Raw genomic sequence first — 23,730 nt, 5'->3', positions numbered from 1 at the left:
AAAAAATTCTACCTTAGCTACATAATACATTCACCTAAGGAATATTAATTAATTAATCAATTAATTAGACTGGCACCTGAGCTAATGTCTGTTGCCAATCTTTTTTTTTTCCCTTTACCTTCTCCCCAAAGCCCCCCAATACATAGTTGTATAGTCTAGTTGTAGGTCCTCTGGTTGTGCTGTGTGGGATGCTGCCTCAGCATGGCCTGATGAGTGGTGCCATCTCTGTGCCCAGGATCTGAACCGCTGAAACCCTGAGCTGTGAAAGTAGAACGTGTGAACTTAACCACTCAGCCATGGGGCTGGCCCCTCACCTAAGGAACATTTAAACATTCAGTGCCCAAGCCACATCACAGACCAAATATATCATAATCTCTGGAATGGGACCCAGGTATCTTTTTTTTTTTAAACTTCCCAGTGATTCCAATATACAGCCAAGGTAAAAAGAAAATTAATTATTTTATAGCTAGAGTAACTCTACCTAATATTAAAAAACCAAAAAGAGGGGCTGGCCCAGTGGTGTAGTGGTTAAGTTCATGTGCTCCACTTTGGTGGCCTGGGGTTTGCGGGTTTGGATCCCAGACATGGGCCTACACACCTTTCATCAAGCCATGCTGTGGCAGTGTCCCACATACAAAAATAGAGGAAGACTGGCACAGATATTACTCAAGGACAATCTTCCTTAAGCAAAAAGAGGAAGACTGGCAACAATGTTAGCTCAGGGTCAATCTTCATCAACAAAAAAGATAAAAAGGAAAAAAATCTCAAAAGGAATAAATTTCTCTTTCTAAGTTACTAATTAGAAAAGAACTTCCAATTTCTCAGGTACGTAAAAATCTTTATATCTATATAGGGTTTTCCCCAAAGTAAATCATTACAGACAATTTTTACTATGATATCGACTGGACCTAAAACTAGAAAGAAGTTTCTAAGTAAGACATAAGATTTTCCTCTCTGCTGATATGCATGACATGGAAAGGGTGTTTGCATTACTATTTTAGAACTCTTAAAAATCAGTGAGTAAGAAACCAACAATCAGAAAAATGAGCAACATCATACTAACCATAGGCACATGCCATACACCCCTTGACTGTTTCAGAGATATATTTTAAGATAGTTCAGCACTGCTGTTACATAGTTTCTAGTACAGTCCTGGCTACTGTAAACAAAACTGTCATCATTACCACATGAGTCTGATTTAAAATTACAAGGATGTGTTCTTTTCTCTACTTCCTCTTTAGAGTTACCACCTCTATAGCCATTAGGGACTCCATTTGTACTGGCATTAAGAACTCTGGCATAGACTACCTCAGGGAGAAAAGACACACTCAGTAAAAGGAGTGACAAGGAGATAACAAATATGTTTATAATGATTGAAATAATCATAATATAACAGCAGCTATGATTTATATTGCACTGGCTATGTGCCAGGCACTGTTCTAAGTACTTTGCATTTAAACCTCCCATCCATCCAATGAGGTTGGAACTGTTATTATCCTATTTCATAGATAAGGATAAGAGAGAATAAATGGTCACATGCTTGTTAAAAGACAGAGCCAAGTGTTTGAATCTAGACAAACTGACTCCAGAGACCACTGCCTCACCACTAATGATATTCTGGTAATTCAACCATACACATTAACTGGACCCCGCCATGTGCAAGGCACTCTACTGGAAGCCCAGGATACAAAGATAAAACATGGCTTTTCTTTGTGTTTGCATCTGACTGATGACACAGCTCAAGATTCTTTTCACCAGTTACTATGTCGAAATAATCTTTATACTCAAAATACTTCTCTAAATTATTAAAAAATAACTGTTATGAACAATGATTTTCAAAGCAAAGCATCAAGAGTTTAAAGAGGTTCAAAAATTAATCCAGAGGACTCCTAACTTCTGGTTCTGCACGTAAGGAGCGTAGAAGTCACCACTCCATCCTAACAACAAGTAAAAAGCTAGAAAGGCTGAAAAATCAACAACTCTTCTTAGATCCGTAAGAGAGGGTAAGACACAGAGCAAACCACTGCCCCTACGACTGGAGAAAGAGACAGGCAAATAAAGAGAGTCACAGCTTACAGGAGTAGAGACTCATGAGCAGAAACCCCCATGAGAACCAGTGCTGGAGTAGGAAAACCTGAACTATAATTGATGAATTGCTGGAGGCTCAGTGTGCACAACTCAGAGAGTTAACTACCACAGGGAGTGACATCAGCATCATGGCAGAGTGAGTTTTTACCCTCATCTATTCTCTCTAAGTTACAACTAAACAGACATTCATTAACCAACATACGATTCCCTACACAATACAACAGGATGCCTGACAGATCCACACAGCTATACATCTGAAGGTGGGTAGAATGGATTCCCAGGAAGCAGTGGAACTAGGTGAGCAGACCTTTCCCATTCCCCAGTGGCAGTGATCCAGGTCACAGATCCTCACACAGAGGCCAGTGCAACTGTGAGTGTAAGCAGGGGCAGCCCGGCCCACATGTGAACACTTTCAGAGTGGTAGCCTGGCTCAAGGGGCACACACATACAGAAGTAGTCCAACCTGAGCAAACACTCCCCACCTAGTGGCAGGAGCTCAGCCCCCGCAAAGGTGCCCTGTCCAAAGAGTGCAGCAGCTCAATTGATCTGCCCATGAACACAGTGCTGGCCTGGGCGAAAGTGCCCCACACGATGGGTACAGCACCCAGCTGTGACCTGCCCACCAAGCAGAGGTCCTGTCCACAAAAACACAACCCACCAAAAAGCTGCAGCCAGCCCACGCAAATGCAGAGTGGCTCAACTGGCACAATTACTGGGAGACAGGGAAGGAATAGAAAACACAGCTCCTGCTCCAACGCTAGCAGTGGCAGGTAGAATCTCCAACCTGATATTACCACAAATGTGCCAGCAGAGGACCAATTCATCAAACACCATGAGGAACTACAGTAGCACTACACAACAGAAAATGACAAGTCTCCAGAAACCAATCCTGAAGTCACAGAAGACTAGAGTCTAAATGACAGAGAATTCAAAATAGTTAGCATAAAGAAATTCAATGAGTTATAAGAAAAATCAGAAAGACAGATCAATGAGTTCAGGAATAAAATTAATTAACAGAAGGAATACGTCACCAAAGAGACTGAAGCCTTTAAAAAACACTATACAGAAATTCTAGATGTGAAGAACACAATTAATGAGATAAGAAATAATGTAGAAACCATAAAAAATAGAGCAGACATTATGGAGAACAGAAATAGTGAATTAGAAGACAGAACTACAGAAATCCTTCACGCGGAGAGAGAACTAAGATTTTTTAAAAACAAAGAAATTCTCTGAGAACTACCCAACTCTATTAAGAAAAGTAATAAAGATTATAGGTATTCCAGCAGGAGAAGAGAGGGAAAAGGAAGCAGAGAGCTTGTTCAAAGAAATAATGCTGAGACCTTCTCAAATCTGGGAATGGAACTGAACATACAAATACATAAAATGAATAGAACTCCTAATTACATCAATGCAAAATAGCCTTCTCCAAGACATATAATATTAAAACTGTCAAAAGTCAATGACAGGGCATGGCCCCGTGGCTGAGTGGTTAAGTTCGTGCACTCCACTTCAGAGGTCCAGGGTTTCGCCAGTTCGGATCCTGGGTGCGGACATGGCACCGCTCATCAAGCCATGCTGAGGTGGCGTCCCACATGCCACAACTAGAAGCACGCACAACTAAAAATACAAAACTATGTATCAGGGGGCTTTGGGGAGAAAAAGGAAAAATAAAATCTTTAAAAAAAAATTTTAAAAATAAAATTTTAAAGAATTAAAAAATAAAAGTCAATGACAAAGAAAAGATATTAAGGGCAGCAAGGCGGAAGAAAATAACTTACAAAAGAACCCCTTTCAGGTTTTCAGCAGATTTCTCAGCAGAAACCTTACAGGCTGGGAGAGCATGGGATGATATATTCAAAATAGTGAAAGACAAAAACTTTCAGTGAAGAATACCCTATCCAGCAAAACTATCCTTCAGATATGTTGGAGAAACAAAAGCTTTCCCAGATAAACAAAAGCTGAGGGAGTTCATCACTGCTAGGCCTGCCTTACAAGAAATGATGAAAGAAGCCCTGCTACCTGAAACAAAAGGCAAAGGTTTACAAAGCTTTGACCAAGGAGATAAGATAAAATCAGAAAACTGCAACTCTCTATCAGAATAGGTTAACAAATACTTAATTATAATATAAAAGATAAAGGGCAGGAAAGCATCAAAAATAACTATAAACACATCAATTAAGTCACAAAATTACAACACAAAAAAGATTAATTTGTGACAACAATATCTCAGAAGGAGAGGAGGAAAGGGATGCAATTTTCTTAGGCTAATGGAGATAAGAGGATATCAGAAAATGGACTATCTCATCTATGAGATCTTTTATACAAAGCACATGGTAACCACTAAACAAAGTCAGAGAAGAGCCATAATTCATAAATAAAGAAAAAACTGAGAAAACCATCACAGAAAACCACCAAACTGAAATGGCAATCAGAAATACAAGAGAAAAGAAACAATGGAAATACAGAATAACCAGAAAACAAGAGAGAGAATGGCAGTATTAAGTCCTCATATATCAATAATCACTCTAAATGTAAATTGATTGAACTCCCCAATCAAAAGACAGAGTGGTGGGATGGATTAAAAAACAAGACGCAACAATATGCTGTTGTCAGAAAACACACCTCAGCTCTAAAGACAAGCATAGGCTCAGAGTGAAGGGACAGAATAAGATACTCCAAGCAAACGGAAAGCAAAGGAAAGCAGGTGTTGCCATACTTATATCAGACAAAGGAGACTTCAAGATAAAAAAGATAATGAGAGACAAATAAGGGCAGTATATAATGATAAAGGGGACACTTCATCAAGAGGACATAACACTTATAAATATATATGCACCTAACACAGGAGCACCAAAGTATATAGAGCAACTATTAATGGATCTAAAGGGAGAAACTGACAGCAACACCATAATAGTAGGGGACCTCAACACCCCGCTTACATCAATGGGTAGATCATCCAGACAGAAAGTCAACAAGGAAACAGTGGTCTTAAATGAAACAGAAGACCAGATGGATTTAATAGATATATATATTGAATATTGCACTTAAAAACAGCAGAATAATCATTCTTCTCAAGTGCACAGAACATTCTCAAAGACAGACCATATGTTGAGAAACAAGGCAAATCTCAATAAATTTAAGATGACTGAAATAATATCAAGCATCTTTTCTGACCATAATGCTATGAAACTAGAAATCAACTCCAAGAAAAAAGCTGAGAAAGTTACAAGTATGTGGAGACTAAACAACATGCTAATGAACAACCGTTGGCTCAATGGAGAAATCAAAAAACACTTGGAGACAAACAAAAATGAAAACACAACATACCAATTCTTATGGGATGCAGCAAAAACAGTACTAAGAGGGAAAATCACAGCAACACAGGTCTACCTCAACAAATAAGAAAAATCTCAACTAAGTAATTTGAAATTATACCAAACAGGACAAACAAAGAAGAACAAACAAAGCCCAAAGTCAGCAGAAGGAGAGAAATAACAAAGATTAGAGCAGAAATAAATGAAATAGAGACTAAAAAAACAATAGAAAGGATCAATGAAACTAAGAGCTGGTTCTTTGAGAAGATAAACAAAATTGACAAACCCTTAGGCTGGCTCACTAAGAAAAAAAAGAGAAAAAGCTTAAATAAATAAAATTAAAAGTGAAAGAGGAGAAATGACAATGGATACCACAGAAATACAAAGGATTATAAGAGAATACTACAAAAAACTATATACCAACATATTGGATAACCTAAAAGAAATGGATAAATTCTCAGAATCATACAAGTTCCAGGGGGCCAGCCTGGTGGTGCAATGGTTAAGTTCACATGTTCCACTTCGGCAGCCCAGGATTCATTGATTCGGATCCCGGGTGTGGACATGGCACCACTTGTCAAGCCATGCTGCGGTAGGCGTCCCACATATAAAATAGAGGAAGATGGGCATGGATGTTAGCTCAGGGCCAGTCTTCCTCAGCAAAAAGAGGAGGAATGGTGGCAGATGTGAGCTCAGGGCTAATCTTCCTTAAAAAAAAATAAAAAAAGAATCACACAAGTTCCCAAAAGTGAATTAAGAAAAAATAGAGAATCAGAATAGACCAATCACAAGTAAAGAGACTGAAATAGTAATCAAATACCTCCCAAAAAAGAAAAATCCGGGACCAGATAGCTTCTCTGGAGAATTTTACCAAACATTCAAAGATCACTTAATATCTATCCTTCCCAAACTATTCCAAAAAGTTGAAGAAGACAGGGTGCTTCCTAATTCACTCTACAAGGCTAACATTACCCTGATACCAAAACCAGATAAGGACAACACAAGAAAGGAAAACTACAGGCCAATACTGCTGACGAACACAGATGTGAAAATCCTCAAGAAAATATTAGCAAATCAAATACAGCAATATATTAAAAGGATCATACACCATGATCAAGTGGGATTTATACCAGGGATGCAGGGATGGTTCAACATCCACAAATCAATTAACGTGATACATCACATTAACAAAATGAGGAATAAAAACCATATGATCATCTCAATAAATGCAGAGAAAGCATCTGAAAAGATCCAAAATCTACTTATGATAAAAACTCTCAATAAAATGGGTATAGAAGGAAAGTAACTCAACATAATAAAGGCCATGTATGACAAATCCACAGTCAACATCATACTCAATGGTGAAAAACTGAAAGCCATTTCTCTGAGAACATGAACAAGATCTCACCACTCTTATTCAACACAGTACTGGAGGTTTTGGCCAGAGCAATCAGGCAAGAAAAAGAAACTAAAGGTATCCAAATTGGAAAGGAAGAAGTAAAACTCACTGTTTGTGGATGACATGATTCTATACAGAAAAACCTAAAGAATCCACCAGAAAACTATTAGAAACAATCAAAAACTACAGCAAAGTTGCAGGGTACAAAATCAGCTTACAAAAATCAGTTGCATTCCTATACACTAATAACCAACTAGCAGAAAGAGAACTCAAGAATACAATCCCACTTACAATCGCAACAAAAAGAATAAAACATCTAGAAATAAATTTAACCAAGGATGTGAAAGACCTATCCACTGAAAACTATAAGACATTATTGAAAGAAAGTGAAGACATAAAGAAATGGAAAGATATTCCATGCTCATGGACTGGAAGAATTAACACAGTTAAAATGTCCATATTACCTAAAGCAATCTACAGATTCACTGCAATACCAATCAGAATCCCAATGACATTCTTCACAGAAATAGAACCAAGAATACTAAAATTTATATGAAACAACAAAACACCCCAAATAGCCAAAGCAATCCCGAGAAAAAAGAACAAAGCTGGAGGCATCACAATCTCTGACTTCAAAATATACTACAAAAGTACAGTAATCAAAATAGCACATTACTGGCACAAAAACAGACACATAGGTCAATGGAACAGAATTGAAAGCCCAGAAATAAAAACACACATCTATGGACAGCTTATCTTCAACAAAGGAGCCAAGAACATACAACGGAGAAAGGAAAGTCTCTTCAATAAATGGTGTTGGGAAAACCGGACAGCCACATGCAAAAGAATGAAAGTGACCATTATCTTACACTATACACAAAAATTAACTCAAAATGGTTTAAAGACTTGAATGTAAGACCTGAAACCATAAAACTCCTAGAAGAAAATGTAGGCAGTACACTCTTTGACATCAGTCTTAGCAGTATCTTTTGGAATGCCATGTCTATCCAGGCAAGGGAAACAAAGGAAAAAATAAACAAATGGGACAACATCAGACTAAAAAGCTTCTGCAAGGCAAAGGAAACCAGGAACAAAATGAAAAGACAACACATTAAGTGGGAGAAAACATTTGCAAATCATACACCTGATAAGGGGTTAATTTCCAAAAGATATAAAGAACTTACACAACTCAACAACAAACAAACAAACAATCTGATCAAAAAATGAACAGAAGATATGAACAGTTTTCCAAAGAAGATACACAGATGGCCAACAGGTACATGAAAAGATGTTCAACATCACTAATTATTAGGGAAATGTAAGTCAAAACTACAATGAGATATGACCTTACACCAGTCAGAATGGCTATAATTACCAAGACAAAAAATAACAAACGTTGGAGAGGATGTGGAGACAAGGGAGCCCTCATCCACTGCTGGTGGGAATGCAAACTGTTGCAGCCACTATGAAAAACAGTATTAAGAATCTCAAAAAGCTAAAAATAGATATACTATATGACCCAGCTACCCTACTACAGGGCATTTATCCAAAGAACTTGAAATCAATAATACAAAGGGATTTATGCACCCCTATGTTCACTGCAGCATTATTCACAATTAGCCAAGATGTGGAAGCAACCTAAGTGCCCATCAACTGATGAATGGATACAGAAGATGTGGTATATACATACAATGGAATACTACTCGGCCATAAGAAAAGACAAAATCATCCCATTCACAACATGGATGGACTTTGAGGCTATTATGTTAAGCAAAATAAGCCAGACAGAGAAAGACAAACACCGTATGACTTCACTCATATGCGGAAGATAAACAAACATGTGGATAAGGAGAACAGATTAGTGGTTACCAAAGGGGAATGGGGTTGGGGGGAGGGTGAAGCGGTAAAGGGGCATATATTTATGGTGATGGTAAAAACTAGACTATTGGGCATGAGCAAGATGTAGTCTATACAGAAACTGATACATAATAATGTATATCTGAAATTATACAATGTTATAAACCAATATGACCCCAATAAAATAATTTTTAAAGAAAACATCCAGGGGGACCCAGTCATAGGAGGCCCCCTACAATATTGTGAGATTAATCACCTGGAGCTTATCCACATTCCCACAGTAAATATTGGAGAAAAACAGCTGCACCCACCCACGCCCCCCGCACCCCGCCCCCTGCTTCCAGCAGGGGGAGAGGAAAGGGAACCATTTTGAAATACACCAGAGCACTCTATTCTTGTTAACAAGGCCTGCCCCCAGGAGAAACTAGTTAAGCAAAACCTAACCTGCTGGGGTATTATCAGAACCTACCTGACCAGGGAAGAGAAATACCCAACTCCAGCCCCCTCTAGCCATCCTGTCCCACCTAAGAGAGGGAAAAAAACTGAGAAATACTTCTGAAGTTCACAGTCCAGAGGCATAGGTTCATGAAAAGACTGAGACCTAATTATAGGACTATAGCCTGCTTCCCCTCTTCCCACACCTACCTTCACATTACTAAAAGCCTATTTACAGCAGTTCCCTTTGCCCAGTACATCACATCCAGCTATCAAGAAAAAATTATAAGACATACCAAAAGGCAAACAGCACAATTTGAAGAGACAGAGTAAGCATCAGAAGTAGACATGGCAGAAATGTTGGAATTATCATAAGGGGAATATAAAACAACTATGATTAATACGCTAAGGGTTCTAATGGATAAAGGAGATAACATGCAAGAACAGATGGGCAATGTAAGCAGAGAGATGAAAATCCCAGAAAGAACCAAAAAGAAATATTAGAGATCAAAAACATTGTAAGAGAATTGAAGAATGCCTTTGATGGGCTTATTAGTAGATTGGACATGGCTGAGGAAAGAAGCTCTGAGTCAAAGAATATATCAAGAGAATCCTCAAAAACTGAAAAGCAAAGAGAACAAAGACTGAAAAACAAAAAAACAAATAGAAAAGAATATCGAGGACAACTAAAAAAGGTGTAACATAGCTTACTGGGAATACCAGAGGAGAAGAGAGAAAAGAATAGAAGAAATATTAGAAACAATAATGACTGAGAATTTCCCCAAATTAACGTCAGACACCAAATGAGAGATACAGGAAACTCGGAGACCATCAAGCAGGGCAAACGCAAAAAAACCCCACAAAAAACCCTGCCTAGATCGCAGCATATCATTTTCAAATTACAGGAAATCAAAGACAAAGAAAAATTAATCCAGAGGAAGGCCTATAATATGCCATGACAGTGCAGATGGTGTCTGTACAGACAGATTTTTTTTGGCACTAATGCTAAATTTACACAAAATGTATACATTTTCCCTGTTTTTCCTAGCTCTAAACTATAGTGCCACAGCCATTATGTGAGTTAATATGGCAAATTCATATTGTAAAAATCAGATATGAATCTGTTGGCATCTCATCAAAAGTAGCATTATTCATCCCTATTAATTCTAATGAAATGATTGTGTGCTTTTTTTTTCCTTTATTTTATTGTGTGCTTTTCTTTTTAATCTTTTTTTTTTCCTTCCCAAAAGCCCCAGTATATAGTTGTATATTCTAGTGTAAGACCTTCTGGTTCTTCTACATGAGCCACCGCCACAGCATGGCCACTAACAGAGGAGAGATGTGATTCCACACCCAGGAACTGAACCCAGGCCACCAAAGCAGAGTGTACTGAACTTTAATGACTAGGCCATAAGGGCTGGCTCTGTCTGCTTTTTTTTTTTAAGCAAGCAGAAGAGGCAAGACAGGATCTTTGCCCTGCTGAAGTGGTTCATGTAAGAAAGACATTTGAAAACCACTGTCTGATAAGGGCAATATACCTAAAGATGGTCAAGATAAGATCTCCAAGACCTCTTAGATTCTCATTTCATTTTACCCTAACTCTGGAATTTCCAGTGGCCAGGTAATAAATTACAATAGTGGAAAATTAGAAAATACATTTGGACATTATACAATTAGAGTAGTAGTAATAAAATTTGAACTTGAAAACTATGTCAAAATGGACAACAGATGATAAAAATTATATATTTAAATGTAGATATATTTTTGTAGATATATGACATAAAAAATAAATGCATGCAAGCAGGTGAATAATCCTTGCTCATATATCTGAATAGGATGCTTCTGTATACTAGAAACCTGCAGTTTATCTTCTGAAAAACTTTGAGTGTAGCTTAAAAAATAAATAAGGGCAATGTAAAAGAGATTAATCAACCTAAAACTCAGTAAGTCCAGGACTAGAGTAAGTGCTATAAAAATTGAGAAGAAGAATACATGGTCTTTGCTCTCAATATTTCTTTAAATTAACATCTAAGTCAGTGGTTCTAAAACTTTAATATAGATCATAATCACCTGGAAAGCTTGTTAAAACACAGATTGCTGGGCTCCATCTCAAGAATTTCTCATTCAGTAGGTCTGGAATGGGACCTCAGAATTTGCATTTCCAACAAGCTCCTGGTCCAAGGACCACACTTTAAGAATCACTGGATAGTTTCATTGCCTTACAAACAAGTCATGCTCATTCTAACTCCATATTTTTAAATTCATGTTATTCTTTTTGTCCTTACCTTGATTTTAGGAGAATATACTGTGAATTAGAAATCCAAAAGAATACAGACAAAGAATTTGAGAAGATAACAAAACTGTACAAATGAAAAGACTAATACTCCATTCATTTGGACTTCAGACACACAGCAATTTCAACCACATACAATGAGGTATACCCACAGACATTAAGAAGGAAAAAAACAGCCAAGAAGAACCAAAGATGTGCTGTTACTTCCAATTTTCACCATAATAAATTGGAGTCAGCAGGGAGGGGTATTTATAATAGCCAAGAAACATAGAAATGGCAAGAAAAACAAAAGACATATGAAAAAAAGATGAATGGGATTAGGATAGCAGTAGTGATATACAGACTTCAAGCAGAAATTGTTAAGAAGCAGACACGTTAATGAAGAAAGATATACACTGAACAGAAGTGGCCATAAAAGAAAAAGAAAAAATAAGTGTGCCAACTATTTAAAGTGTGGGATAATTAACTGAATGGTGGTCTAGCAGTTAAGATTTGGTGCTGCAGCTTGGGTTCACTTCCTGGTCAGGGAACCACACCACCCATCTGTCATCTGTTGTTGTCATATTGTGGCTGCTGTGTGTTGCTGTGATGCTGAAAGCTATGCCACCGGTATTTCAAATACCAGCAGGGTCACCCATGGTGGACAAGTTTCAGCAGAGCTTCCAGACTAGGAAGAGGAACCTGGTCACCCACTTCCAAAAAAACTGCTCAGGAAAACCCTATGAAGAGCAGCAGAGCATGGTGAGATGCAGCCCCTGAAAATGAGAGGATAGTGCCAAAGGACCGGGCAGAGCTCTGCTCTGCTGTACAGTGTCGCTAGGAGTCAGAATTGACTCAAGGGTACTAACAATAAAAATTAACTAAAAGGATAAGCCAAGTCCTAAAAACCTAAATAACTCCTATAAAGGTACTACTATGCCATATAAGGCACACCAATAGCACAGCAATCTAGGATTATTTAGCATGAAAGAAATGAGCCACGTATACTTTTATAAATGGCTCTAACATAATACAACTGATATGAGCAATTATTCTGTGTCATCAAGAAAAGGTTCAAATATGGTTGACTCTTACCAAGGCAAAAACAAGTACTTTATACACTGTGGCAAAAATTATATCCAAAACAAGTCCTGGCAAGTAATGGACAGTTAACTAACTGAAAATATCAATCATCCAGATATTTGTGACTTTTCACAAGTGTTACCCAAAAAGAGAATGGGGTCACATGAAAAATAATATGATCACTTTAGTTAACTTCTCTAATAATTTTTACTTACCAGTGGGAAGATCTTCAACTTTTGCGAGGTCATTCTCTTCTATTCCAGGCATTCCTGCATCACCATCTCGTTTGATTTGTTCTGCCCAAGTAACAAAATATATAATTCTACATTTTTCCTTACATAAATTGAAAATGGTTGAAGGGATGTAATAATCAGTTCCTAAAGCAATTGACTACATTGACTGAGTATCTTTATATCTTGCTTTGGACATAGTTGTAACTCTAAAACAACTTATTCTTTTTTCTCTTCTATCAAAGGTTCTGAATTTGAAACAATGCATTTAATCATAACTGAACTAAAATCAAACAATATTCTTTAACTGAAATGTTCACTTCAAAATGAGAAAAAAAAGGTCAATATCCTATTAACACAAACAAAATAATAATAATACCTTTCCCACGTAGAATATGATTGCTTGAGGGTTCTTCATTCTTATCTGCAGCATTCTCAGCTACTTTTGGAATACTTTTAGGTACTGCATGATTGTTTACACCCAATTCATGTCCACCTTTCGGTTGAACTTTGTGAGCCTTTTGCTGTTTGATAAAGATTTCGTAACAGTAAATATTCTTCAGTTCAAACTGTTAAACCATCAACACAACTATTAATTAAATGTTCTGAAGCAGTTCATTTTTTAAAACATATACCATAGGTCCAAATTCCAAATACTTGGAGTTGTGGGATATAATACTATTTCCTGTTCAGTTTTTATACCTCATATGAAGTCAAAGAATAACTAACACTTTTTAAAGTCTCTAATTGCCATAAATGGCCCAAAATGTTAGGCAGAGGTAATTCTTTTTGGCTATGCCGAGGGAAGGATTCTGCAAAAAGACAGTCTTGCTGAGCACTCTAGGCTGCTGTGGAGGCCTACAGTTGGGCATTGTCCTGGGGGCTGTGGGCAGGGGGGCTCTCCATAGGTAAATGCTGTAATTGAGCAGGATGGCAGACAGCAGGAGGTTGGCACATAAGTGTCCCCTCAAGTGTGTTCGATGGTTACTGAGATTGTCAGGGTTTTCCCCAAATAGAAATAGCAAGGGAAAACATGGAAACTTCTTCCCAGGTGCACTGGCCACCCAAGCACAGGAAGTAATGGTAGAAAATACACAAGTCAATGCTCCCCCACAATCTGCTCCTAACCATATTATCTCCTTGAAAACTTGAATCTTCAGATATATGATGAGGCCTGACTCAACTCTACTGGTGGGCCAGTTTTCTCTCTTATATTGGTTGAGTAGCCTTGGTGGAAAATTGGGAGAGGCAAGGAGTCAAGTATACATGCTTGGGTTGCCATGTAAGTCCTTCTACTTAATATTCAACACATATATAAATGCTTTGTCAACTCTAAAGCACTGTGCGATGTAATTATTAGTAATATTACAGAAATGATAGTACTAAAAGATCTATGGGGAATCTAGAAAAACAAGAGCCAAATCATAAGAATTTGTTGCAATAAAGAAAGGGTGCTTTGACAATCAGTACCTGGCATCCCAGTGTACCTGGCAGATAAAATTAACAACAAACATTTGCACTGTGCTTCAAAGTTTACAAACTTCTTTCAAATCTATCCTCTAGAAGAGATAAATGAACAGCTTTGGGAAAAACAAAATAAGACAGGATTAAAGAAGTTAAGTAGCTTGTCCAGGGTCACAAAGATAGAGAATTGTAGAGAAGGGATTCAAGCCAGTTTTTTTCACTCCCACATTTTTTGGGAACTTGGTAAGCTATCTGAAAGCTTAATTGTTGTTGAATGAATTGATAAAATGAAATTTTTGAACAAGTGAATACACAGGCCAAGGGTGAGAAAATCTATGAGGCACAAGCTGAGCAGCCATCCTGTATCTCTGTGCACTTTCACTACAATGCTATATCATAAGGCTGCAGTACTCCACCGCTGTGTAGATGTGGATAAAACAACATTAAAAATTAAAAGTCAACAAACTACTGTTCAAAATTACTTTTCCATTTAAAATAGTTAACAAGGATGTTGTACCTTTGATGGGTTATCAACAGTACCTTTATGTGAATGGTAAATACTAAATATTCTTAATAAAATAAAATGGCTTTCTAGATACAATGTTGGTGATTTGGTAAGGGAGCCACCTAATTGTGCTTTAAATAAACTTTTTATTCTAAAATAATTTTAGATTTACAGAAAAGAAATTACCCTTCATCCAGTTTCTCTTAATGTTAACATCTTACATTAGCATGGTACATTTGCAAAATGTACATTATTATTAAACAAATTCAGACTTCACTTAGATTTCACTAGTTCTTCCATTATCCTTTTTCTGTTCCAAGCTTCAATCCAGGATACTACATTGCATTTAAGTCCTCAGGTCTCCTTAGTCTCCTCTGGTCTGTAACAATTTCTCTGCCTTTGCAGCTTGAAAGCAGTAAATATATGAGTGTAGCTGTGTTCCAATAAAATTGCATTTATAGACACTAAAAGGTGAATTTCTTATAATTTTCTCATGTCATAGAATATTCTTTTGATCTTTTTTCAACCTTTTTTAAATGCAAAAACCATTCTTAGCTCATGGGCAGTAGGAAAACAGGCAGCAGGTTGGTTTTGGTTTACCGACACTTTCTCTGGAGTAATTTCTAAGATAGGCATGGGCTTGGTTAAAAAAAAAATCCCTGAATGCAACTTATGCTTGTTTCTTACAACTAACATTGGACTTGTTCCCACGAAAAAACAACTCAAATTTCACAGAACTAACTTGTTAAATAGTTGAAGAATAGGTTAAATAGTTGAAGAACAGGGAATGAAGGTTGGGGACTAGAATTAGGCAGTTGGTCAGATGGGTAAGGGCTGGTGTGTTACCCTAGAAAGGAGAAGTTCTCTAAGCATCTCCATTCCTCCTCATCTTGTTCCATTTAGGGCAGGATAAGGGCAAAGAAGGATTGGAGAGGATATTAGCTAATTAATAATATAAAAATAACCTAGTGTAGAAAAGCAGAAAGACAGAATTACACTTGCCTGGGAAAACAGATAAGCTCTCCCAAGGAGAGCACAGAAGAGAGCAAATTTATCCCATTATTTATACACTGGGCTTGTAATAACACAATTACAACAGCAAACTCTCTTCCCCTTCCTTTTGTGTTCTACTATGCTCCTCTCACCGTCCACTGTCTCAATAATACCTCTGGCTATCCTCAATGCCTCTATGCCACTATGGCAACTTACTCAGGCCTGCCATCTTCCAGCAATCTAGCCTCACATCTCTTCAAGGCAGACTGCAAATAGGCAGCAGCTATTCTACTCTGTAGATTCAAAAAATAAAATAGAGAAAAAAACAATGCCCTCAATATCATGCTGTAAATAGTGAAATATCTAAGAATGAAAATATGGTTTCCTTAACTTCTAGTCCTTTAGGTGAGATGCTACTAAAGAGCAAGATAAATACTTTTCACTATTCAATCTCCTTACTGTAAATCACAAGACTTTATACAAACCATGGCTAGTCAGATGAGATTACAGAGTATAACAAATGAATATCCTAAAGACTAGTAATCTTCAGACAAATTCTCTCCATTACCAGCAGAGCCTTCACAACATATGTCAAATAAAAATGATCAATTAATAGAAGAATTTGTCACTCCCAAAAATACAAATCAAAATTGGTTACAGTGGCTAGTATTTCATCTGTGTGTTTAAAGAAATTCAGAATAATAGAGATAGATAATTAAGGAAAAAGTTTCTCAATTTTTTTCTATTTATCAAAAGCATAAAATAGGAAGTAATTGATTTTTCAGTAAAATTTTATCCACTTTACAATATGAGAAATATATTAACAGCAAAAATTACTTTTAAAAGTCAGATAAAAGATATTTAGCTCAAAATTAGTTTTAAGAGTTTAGGTCATATTTTTGCAAATGTCTACTTTATTGGCAATAAAGCCACTATAAGTCACTTGTAGAATTAGGCAGGCTAGAATACTTAAAAATATAACGTTTTATGACAAAAGTACATATTTTCATTTCTAAATTACAAAATTTATAACAAGAACATATTTTAAGTATTTTTTAAATTTACCTTTTGTTCCTGCAAAAACTGGTCTGCTAACTTTTTAATATTTTCTTCATGCTGTGCTCTTAATTCCTTGATCTGTTGTCCACACTGAAAACTAAATTACAAAGTCATTCTTTTAGGCTATCTTATCTTGGAATGAATTCTCAAAGTTGTCTAGAAGTCGACATACAATCATGAAGATAAAGCATTTAGTTAGCAGGAGAGTGGGTATGGAAGGACAAAGAGTACACGTAAAAATAGCTCACAGTCAAATTCTTAAAATATCTGAAACTTTAATACTGATAAAGCTAATTAAAAAAACAGAAATTAAAAAGATGAAAACTTCTTTTTATAACTTGCATTTATGAAGAAACAATTGTCAAAGTCAACTTCAATCACAGAACAGAAAAACACTACAGAAGAGAAAACTGTGAGACTAATATATAGTAGTAAATGAGAAAAGTTAAAATTTGAGAGTTGATAAGGAGTGGCTGCAGATGATTCATCTAAAAATTAAACACAATAGTTAAACGTTAAACACAATAATAAAAGTCTAAATCATAATAAGAGCGAGACGGAAGAAACTAATAAAGAAGACAGAATGGAGCCATCAAGAGAAAATGTAGAGGAGCAAAACAGATAAAGACTGTGAATTTCCATTGGACAAGCAGTCAAAGGATACAAATAGAGCATTCATGCAAAAAAGAACAGTTAATAAATATATGGAAAAATGTCAACCTTCACCATCAAAAATGCAAATTAAACTTCCTATATGTATATATGGTACTATCTTATTCCTATAATAGCAAAATTAAGTTAGAATTGGGGCCGGCCCAGTGGCCTAGTGATTAAGTATGTGCTCTGCTTCAGTGGCCCACGGTTTGTGGGTTTGGATCCCAGGCATGGACCTACACACCACTCATCAAGCCATACTGTGGCAGTGTCCCATATACAAAACGGAGAAAGGCTGGCACAGATGTTAGCTCAGTGACAATCTTCCTTAAGCAAAAAGAGGAAGATTGGCATCAGATGTTGGCTCAGAGTTAATCTTCCTCACACACACAAAAAATTGTTAGAGTTATAAAAGCCAACATTGGGGGGCTATGGGGAAACATTTACCTTATAAATTACTACAATCATTTTAGAAAGCAATCTTTCATACATGTGACAAGAGCAACAAAACCAATAAAACATTCTGTCTCAGGAATTCTGTATTTAAGAATATATACCAGTGAAATAACATAAGAAGGGAAAAATCCTTTTTGGATAAGGATTTTTATAGATGGTAGGCATAATAGTGAGAAAAGGAAAACTCCTACAATCGTCCAGCAATTGGGAGAGATTACACAAGTTCTGCTACATTAATGTGCTGGAATAATATATTACCTCTAAATATGTTAAATCTTTAAACCTATAGATATATGAAAAACTATTGAATATTGTTAGATTAAAATACATATAACTAAGTAGATGCATATTGATAATCTACAAGAGTAAGAAGTCAGAAATGGATAAACAGTGCTTTAAAATATGGCAAATCTTTCTAATTTTTGGTGCACAGACCTAAAAAATACCTTTTGATGTAAAATTGATTAAAGATATAATAAAGGTTTTCAAAGAGAGATTGCTAGGAAGGCCCTTAAGAGGTTCCCTGACCTTATCACCACCTGAGTGTAGAATAGTAAGCCAGGGGACTGAAGTGCAGAGCACGGGAAGCAGCTGGCACTCAGTCTCTCAGCTATTCTGGGGACATCTCCCAGTGCTTGATTCATCTTCTGGATGCCCCTCAAAAAGAACCATGGAACCTTCTTTCAACTTTTGCCAGCTCTAATTCAATAAAACTCAGGCTTTGCAAGATTTTCTGTCTCACGATGAACTCTACTACATAGGTAGATTCAACATGCCTTGTAAGAGGGATTTTCATGGTGTTTAACACATCAAAATAAGAGAGAATGGATTTCAAAGAGGTATAAAAACACAACAGAAAAGGAATTTAAAGACCTAAGAAAACAAAAGAAGAGAAGAAAAGAAAAACAGAAGCCAGAAAGAAAAATTAAGTGTCCAAAAGTTGGACAAATATTCCAGACTCATAAATATTCATTGCATGTAGCATCTTACCTCTCATATTCTAACCTCTTCACAAGATAAGTATTGTTTTTCCTATAGTCCTGAAGCTGGTCTTCCTGTCGAAGAAACTCCTGACGAAGCTCAGCAAGTTGCTCTGTCCACACAAGGTAAAATCAAAGGAACAAAGTTTACTCACTCTAATGCTTCCTACTGAGAAGTTATGGGATTTTAAAAATTATATACACTTCTCAATTTCTTTACTCATACTCTCAAGGAGTTAAATTATATAATTAGTACCTCATTTAAGTGCTTTTTATAACACATGCATGAGCACTAAAATTTATTTTTAAAACAAAATGCCTCAGTGGCTTTCACATCAGAAATATTTAACAATTACACATCCTTTCACAGTATGTAGACATATACTAAACTGTGGAGATAGTACCAAAAAAACCCCTGCCTATCTCTTTAAACTTATCTGTTTTATAAAAGTAGGGGGAAAAAAATCCTATTTTCTAGATATGTTGACTATGGGTACAGAATTCAAGGCTTCTTTTTCATTTAAATCACATTTGACTTCCAACTTAAGTGCCAATCACTTTAGATCACATTTCTAGTTCTGCTACTGATGCTAGGTCCACGTACACCAAGATTCCATTCAAAGCTCATAATTTCTGGACTAGGGCTGAAAGTTTTAGTTTTAACAAATAACATGAAATTCCAAGCCAGATAATAAATTAAAAGCTAGGCCAGATGCTCTTTTGTGAACATTTAATCCATAATCAATATGGCCCCACATTTTCTAGAATTGCTCCTGCTTCATCTGATCCTACCAATAAAAGAAATGCAGGCAGAGAGAGTAAATATCAGTTTCTTGGATTGCCATGTGTCTTCTTTATTTTGAACTCAAAGATACTCTGTCTAGTGTGGCTGCTGCAGGTCACCATAGCAGGATTCTCAGAGTAATTTAACATGAGATCAGGTCCAAGGCTGATTGTGCAGGATGTTCTGTCTCTGACCGTAACACCAGGGCATGTTATAGAAAGGCATGGCTATACTCTCTCAATTTAATTTCCAAAGATTAGCGATATAGTTAAGAAAGGGTTGCCTAGGACCAGCTCTTAAAGCAAAAAACTATCTACTTCTACACATTTTTATTTCAAATTTTCTTTCAGTAACAGGCATAAAAATAAGGTGAGCTACTAAAAATAAATCAGTGTATACTCGAATGTTAATTCATTACCTCAGGGATTAAAAACCAACTCATTCCTTTTATTTCCAAGAAAATATTATCTACCCTTAAGTTTTTTTAAGGGTCTCACTGTGTACTAAATTTCATTAAATCCAGTATTAATTTCAATGAAAAGAGTCAAATCTGGATTTTATAATCAGCTTGTCAAGAAGTTTGTTTCAATAGAAATGGTTTCCAAGGTGCAAAAGTCACATTAATGAAATTCAACCGTAGGAGTGCAAGTTCCAGTAACTGCAGTAAAACCAAAAGTTATACAATTATGAGTTCAAATCAAAGCCTTTTTCTCTGTTGAAGAGTATCATACAAATTTCAAAACATCTCAAGATCTACTTCAACCCATACAGTACAATAAAGATTTTTACTCAATAACATAGGCTGTCATTTTCTTTTGACATATACTAGCGGAAGCCACAGGATTTCTTATTCAATTGATCTATTACTATTTAATAAGAAATATACTTTAACGGCAAGCAGAATTATTTATAAAAATTGCAAGCTGGAAGGAGCACTGACAGGGTGGCATTTTCTGTGTCATCCTAATACACTCCTGTAAGTCAAAAAGAGTATAAAATGGACACAAACACAACAAAAATAAATGTGGTCACCCAGGAATCAAATTTCTAAGAGAAAGTCAAAGCTGCTCTAAATCATAGATATTAAAAAGTTAATAATTTCCATTTTAAGATTACAACACACAAATAACACTTCCTAATGGTTTTGCTAGGTGAAGAGCCAAATTCCAATAAATTGCAAAGCCAGCTCAGGTTGGCTTCTTCAAGAAGATGACAAAAATACATTAATTAATTCCATCTAAAGAGGTTCAAAATGGTTATAGAAAAAAGACATATTTATGAAATTAAAGATCATGTATTACCCACGTATATAAACTTAAGAGTCACTGCACGCAAAGTTTTATGATATACAGCGTTGTAATCAAAAGGTGGGAGGAAGAAGAGGGGTAGCCGTCAGACCCCAAACTCCAAAGACCAGCAACAGTGTGAAGTAATGTAAGCAGAGCATAAAGCTTGCTCTCCTTACCTATTATTTTCCATAAAAGTTTTAGTTATCTCCTATCACTTCATCTAAGTGAAAAAAAAAATAGAGATATATATATATATACACATACATGCCTGTGTGTGTGTATCCAGGTTTCTTCCTGGTTTCTTTTAGGCTTCCTTCTGTTCTAGGTTTCTTTCTGTTCCCAGGGTATCTAAAACATTAAGCTTGGAGGACCTGTCCAAAGCATCCCTAGACCTGAATGAATTATTTTAGCAGATTAGACAATGTACACAGGGATCATTCCTTACCCTTTTCCCTAGAAATTTGATGGCCTCTGAAGCTACAGCTCAATTTTCTTTGAGAACTCTTTCAACAATATTTCATTACGTGAACCATCTGTCTACAGCACAAGACTAAGAGGCAGACTTCATATTTTAACTTGCATTTATTATATATAAAGCAACATTAAAAATTGTTTTATACTACCTTCAGAAAAAAGGATAGATGTTTTGCTATCAGAGGAGCTTTGTTCAGAAAATTTTATTTCATTTAGCTAACTTACTATTTCTTAACTTTTGAGGATTTTAGACATATAGTGACCTTTCTTTATATTTAGTCTGTATTTAAGTTTCTTACCCTTTAAATGATGTATGTCTGCCATCTGATATGATATGTTGTTCTGCAGTTTAACCTGAAAAAAAAAATTAAGTTTTCATTTTACTAAAGAATACATAGTTTTGCTCATATTTACTTTTTTTTGCTCATATTCATTTTGAGGCTTGATCATAAATACAAAAGAAAAATCTTGAATTAGCTATGTATAACCTACCTCTTTCCAAAAAGAATTAGAGATAATTTCTGATTTTTTAATACTTATTTTAAATTTGCAGAAGAATATTCATTTTACTTAGTATACAGTATAACAACTTTCAAAAGTTTTAAAGTTTGAGTTGAATATTGATTAACGATGTTTTTTCAAAATCTTACCAGAAAAGACCTCTTACTAACTCTACATTAAGAATTGTTTGAATCAATTAATGTCAAATCAAAAGTAATTAATGCTTATCAAGCTTCCATATGATGACAGATACTACACAGGACTCATTGCTGTGGTCACTGTCCTCTCGGAGCCAGTATACAAGAACACCAGGAACTTAAAACTATACTCAAGTATAACTCAAATTAAGACTTACCACTTAATTTAGAAATGAAAACAAAGCCTTGGATAACCAGAATGCCATACACCAAGAACCACTGTGTCTCAGTTCTTGCTTAAACAGGTTTCATCTAATTGTAAAACGCAATTAAAGTATCACTACAAATGAAGTCTCTTGTCAACCTCAAGAGTAACTTTATGTTGAAAGGAATAGTCAGATTCATACTGATGAGAAGCAGTACCATAAGTGATAAAATAATGATGAGAAATACCACTTTAATCTCTAAAGAACATTTTTAAAACTTTTTATTTTGAAATAATTATAGATTCACGGGAAATTGCAAAGATAGCACAGAGAAGTTCCCATGTACCCTTCACACGATTTCCTCCAATGGGTACATCTTACATAACTATAGTACAACATCAAAACCAGGAAACTGACATTGGTACAATCTGCATATATAGTTCCATGCCATTTTATCATATGTATAGATTTAAGCACCATCAGAATCAAGGTACAAAACTATTCTATCATCACAAAAATCTCCTTCATGGTATCCTTTATAGTCAAACCTATCTCCCTTTCCCCCCACTATCCCTAACCCCTGGTAACCATTAAATTGTTCTCCATCTCTGCAATTTTGTCATTTCAAGAATGTTATATAAATGGAATCATATAGTATGTGACCTTTTGAGATTTTTTTTTTCACTCAGTATGATGCATACATAGTTGTTGCATGCAACACTAGTTTATTCCTCTTTATTTCTGAGAAGTATTCCAGGAGATAAATGCACTAGTTTGTTTAAGCATTCAATTACTGTAGAACATTTTGGTTGTTTCTAGTTTTTGGCTATTACAAATACAGCTGCTATGAAAAATTGCGTACAGGTTTTTACGTGAAGATTAGTTTTCATTTCTCTGGGATAAATGCCCAGGAGTGAGATTGCTGCGTTGTAATAATAAGTGTATGTTTTTTAAGAAACTGTCACAGTATTTTTCAGAGTGGCCATACCATTCTCAATTACATTTTAGAACCTGCTATGCCAAGGCCTGGATGGGAGAGCATAAACAATTAGAAAACAGCAGAACAGTCTGAAGAAATCAGTATGCAAGGTGGCATCTAAAGCAGTATAATTACTGTAGGAATTCAGAGATGATTTATACCTATATGATCAGGGACAGCGTCACAGAAGGGATTTCATTTGAATTAGGCATTGAAGGTTAGGTAAACCTTAAATAAGTAGAAAAAGGCATTTCAGACAGAGGAGATGGGATAAAAAAAGGTACAGAGGCAAGAAAGTATTGACACCAGGTACCTGGGGGTTACTGTAGATATTCAAAAAGAAGGTGATTGCCTTTTGACCTTGTTCCCAGCACAGACATGGATGAATCTTGTCAATTTGCTGTTTTCTGGTTTAACTTGTGGGGTGACTCAGGTCTCGAGGATTTCAGTTTGTTATGCAGAAGAAAGACAATGCCTTCAGGGAGGTTGCCATCACCAGATGGCTGACCCTCAGCAGCCTTTGCAGATTGCCCAAGGGCTTATCAGGAGTAACCCCTTTGTTTCTCGG

The 23,730-nt window shown here is 36.1% G+C and overlaps 1 protein-coding gene across 2 annotated transcripts in view; it reads right to left on the bottom strand.

Annotated features, from left to right (window-relative positions):
* Positions 1 to 23,730, bottom strand: part of GOLM2 (golgi membrane protein 2) — a 101,109-nt gene that overhangs the window by 39,499 nt on the left and 37,880 nt on the right. For both annotated transcript variants that reach the window (XM_046654261.1, XM_046654262.1), the window contains exons 2-6: positions 21,639 to 21,693; positions 18,803 to 18,905; positions 16,709 to 16,799; positions 13,061 to 13,205; positions 12,667 to 12,747 (exon numbers count right to left, since the gene is read on the bottom strand). In XM_046654261.1, coding sequence (XP_046510217.1) covers positions 12,667 to 12,747; positions 13,061 to 13,205; positions 16,709 to 16,799; positions 18,803 to 18,905; positions 21,639 to 21,693 — 475 coding nt within the window. The remainder of the gene's footprint in view (positions 1 to 12,666; positions 12,748 to 13,060; positions 13,206 to 16,708; positions 16,800 to 18,802; positions 18,906 to 21,638; positions 21,694 to 23,730) is intronic.

The sequence above is a fragment of the Equus quagga genome, chromosome 2, assembly GCF_021613505.1.
Source record: "Equus quagga isolate Etosha38 chromosome 2, UCLA_HA_Equagga_1.0, whole genome shotgun sequence".
NCBI classification, from domain to species: Eukaryota; Metazoa; Chordata; class Mammalia; order Perissodactyla; family Equidae; genus Equus; species Equus quagga.
The sequence above is the reverse complement of the archived record's forward strand: the minus strand, read 5'-3'. Positions and strand labels throughout refer to the sequence as shown.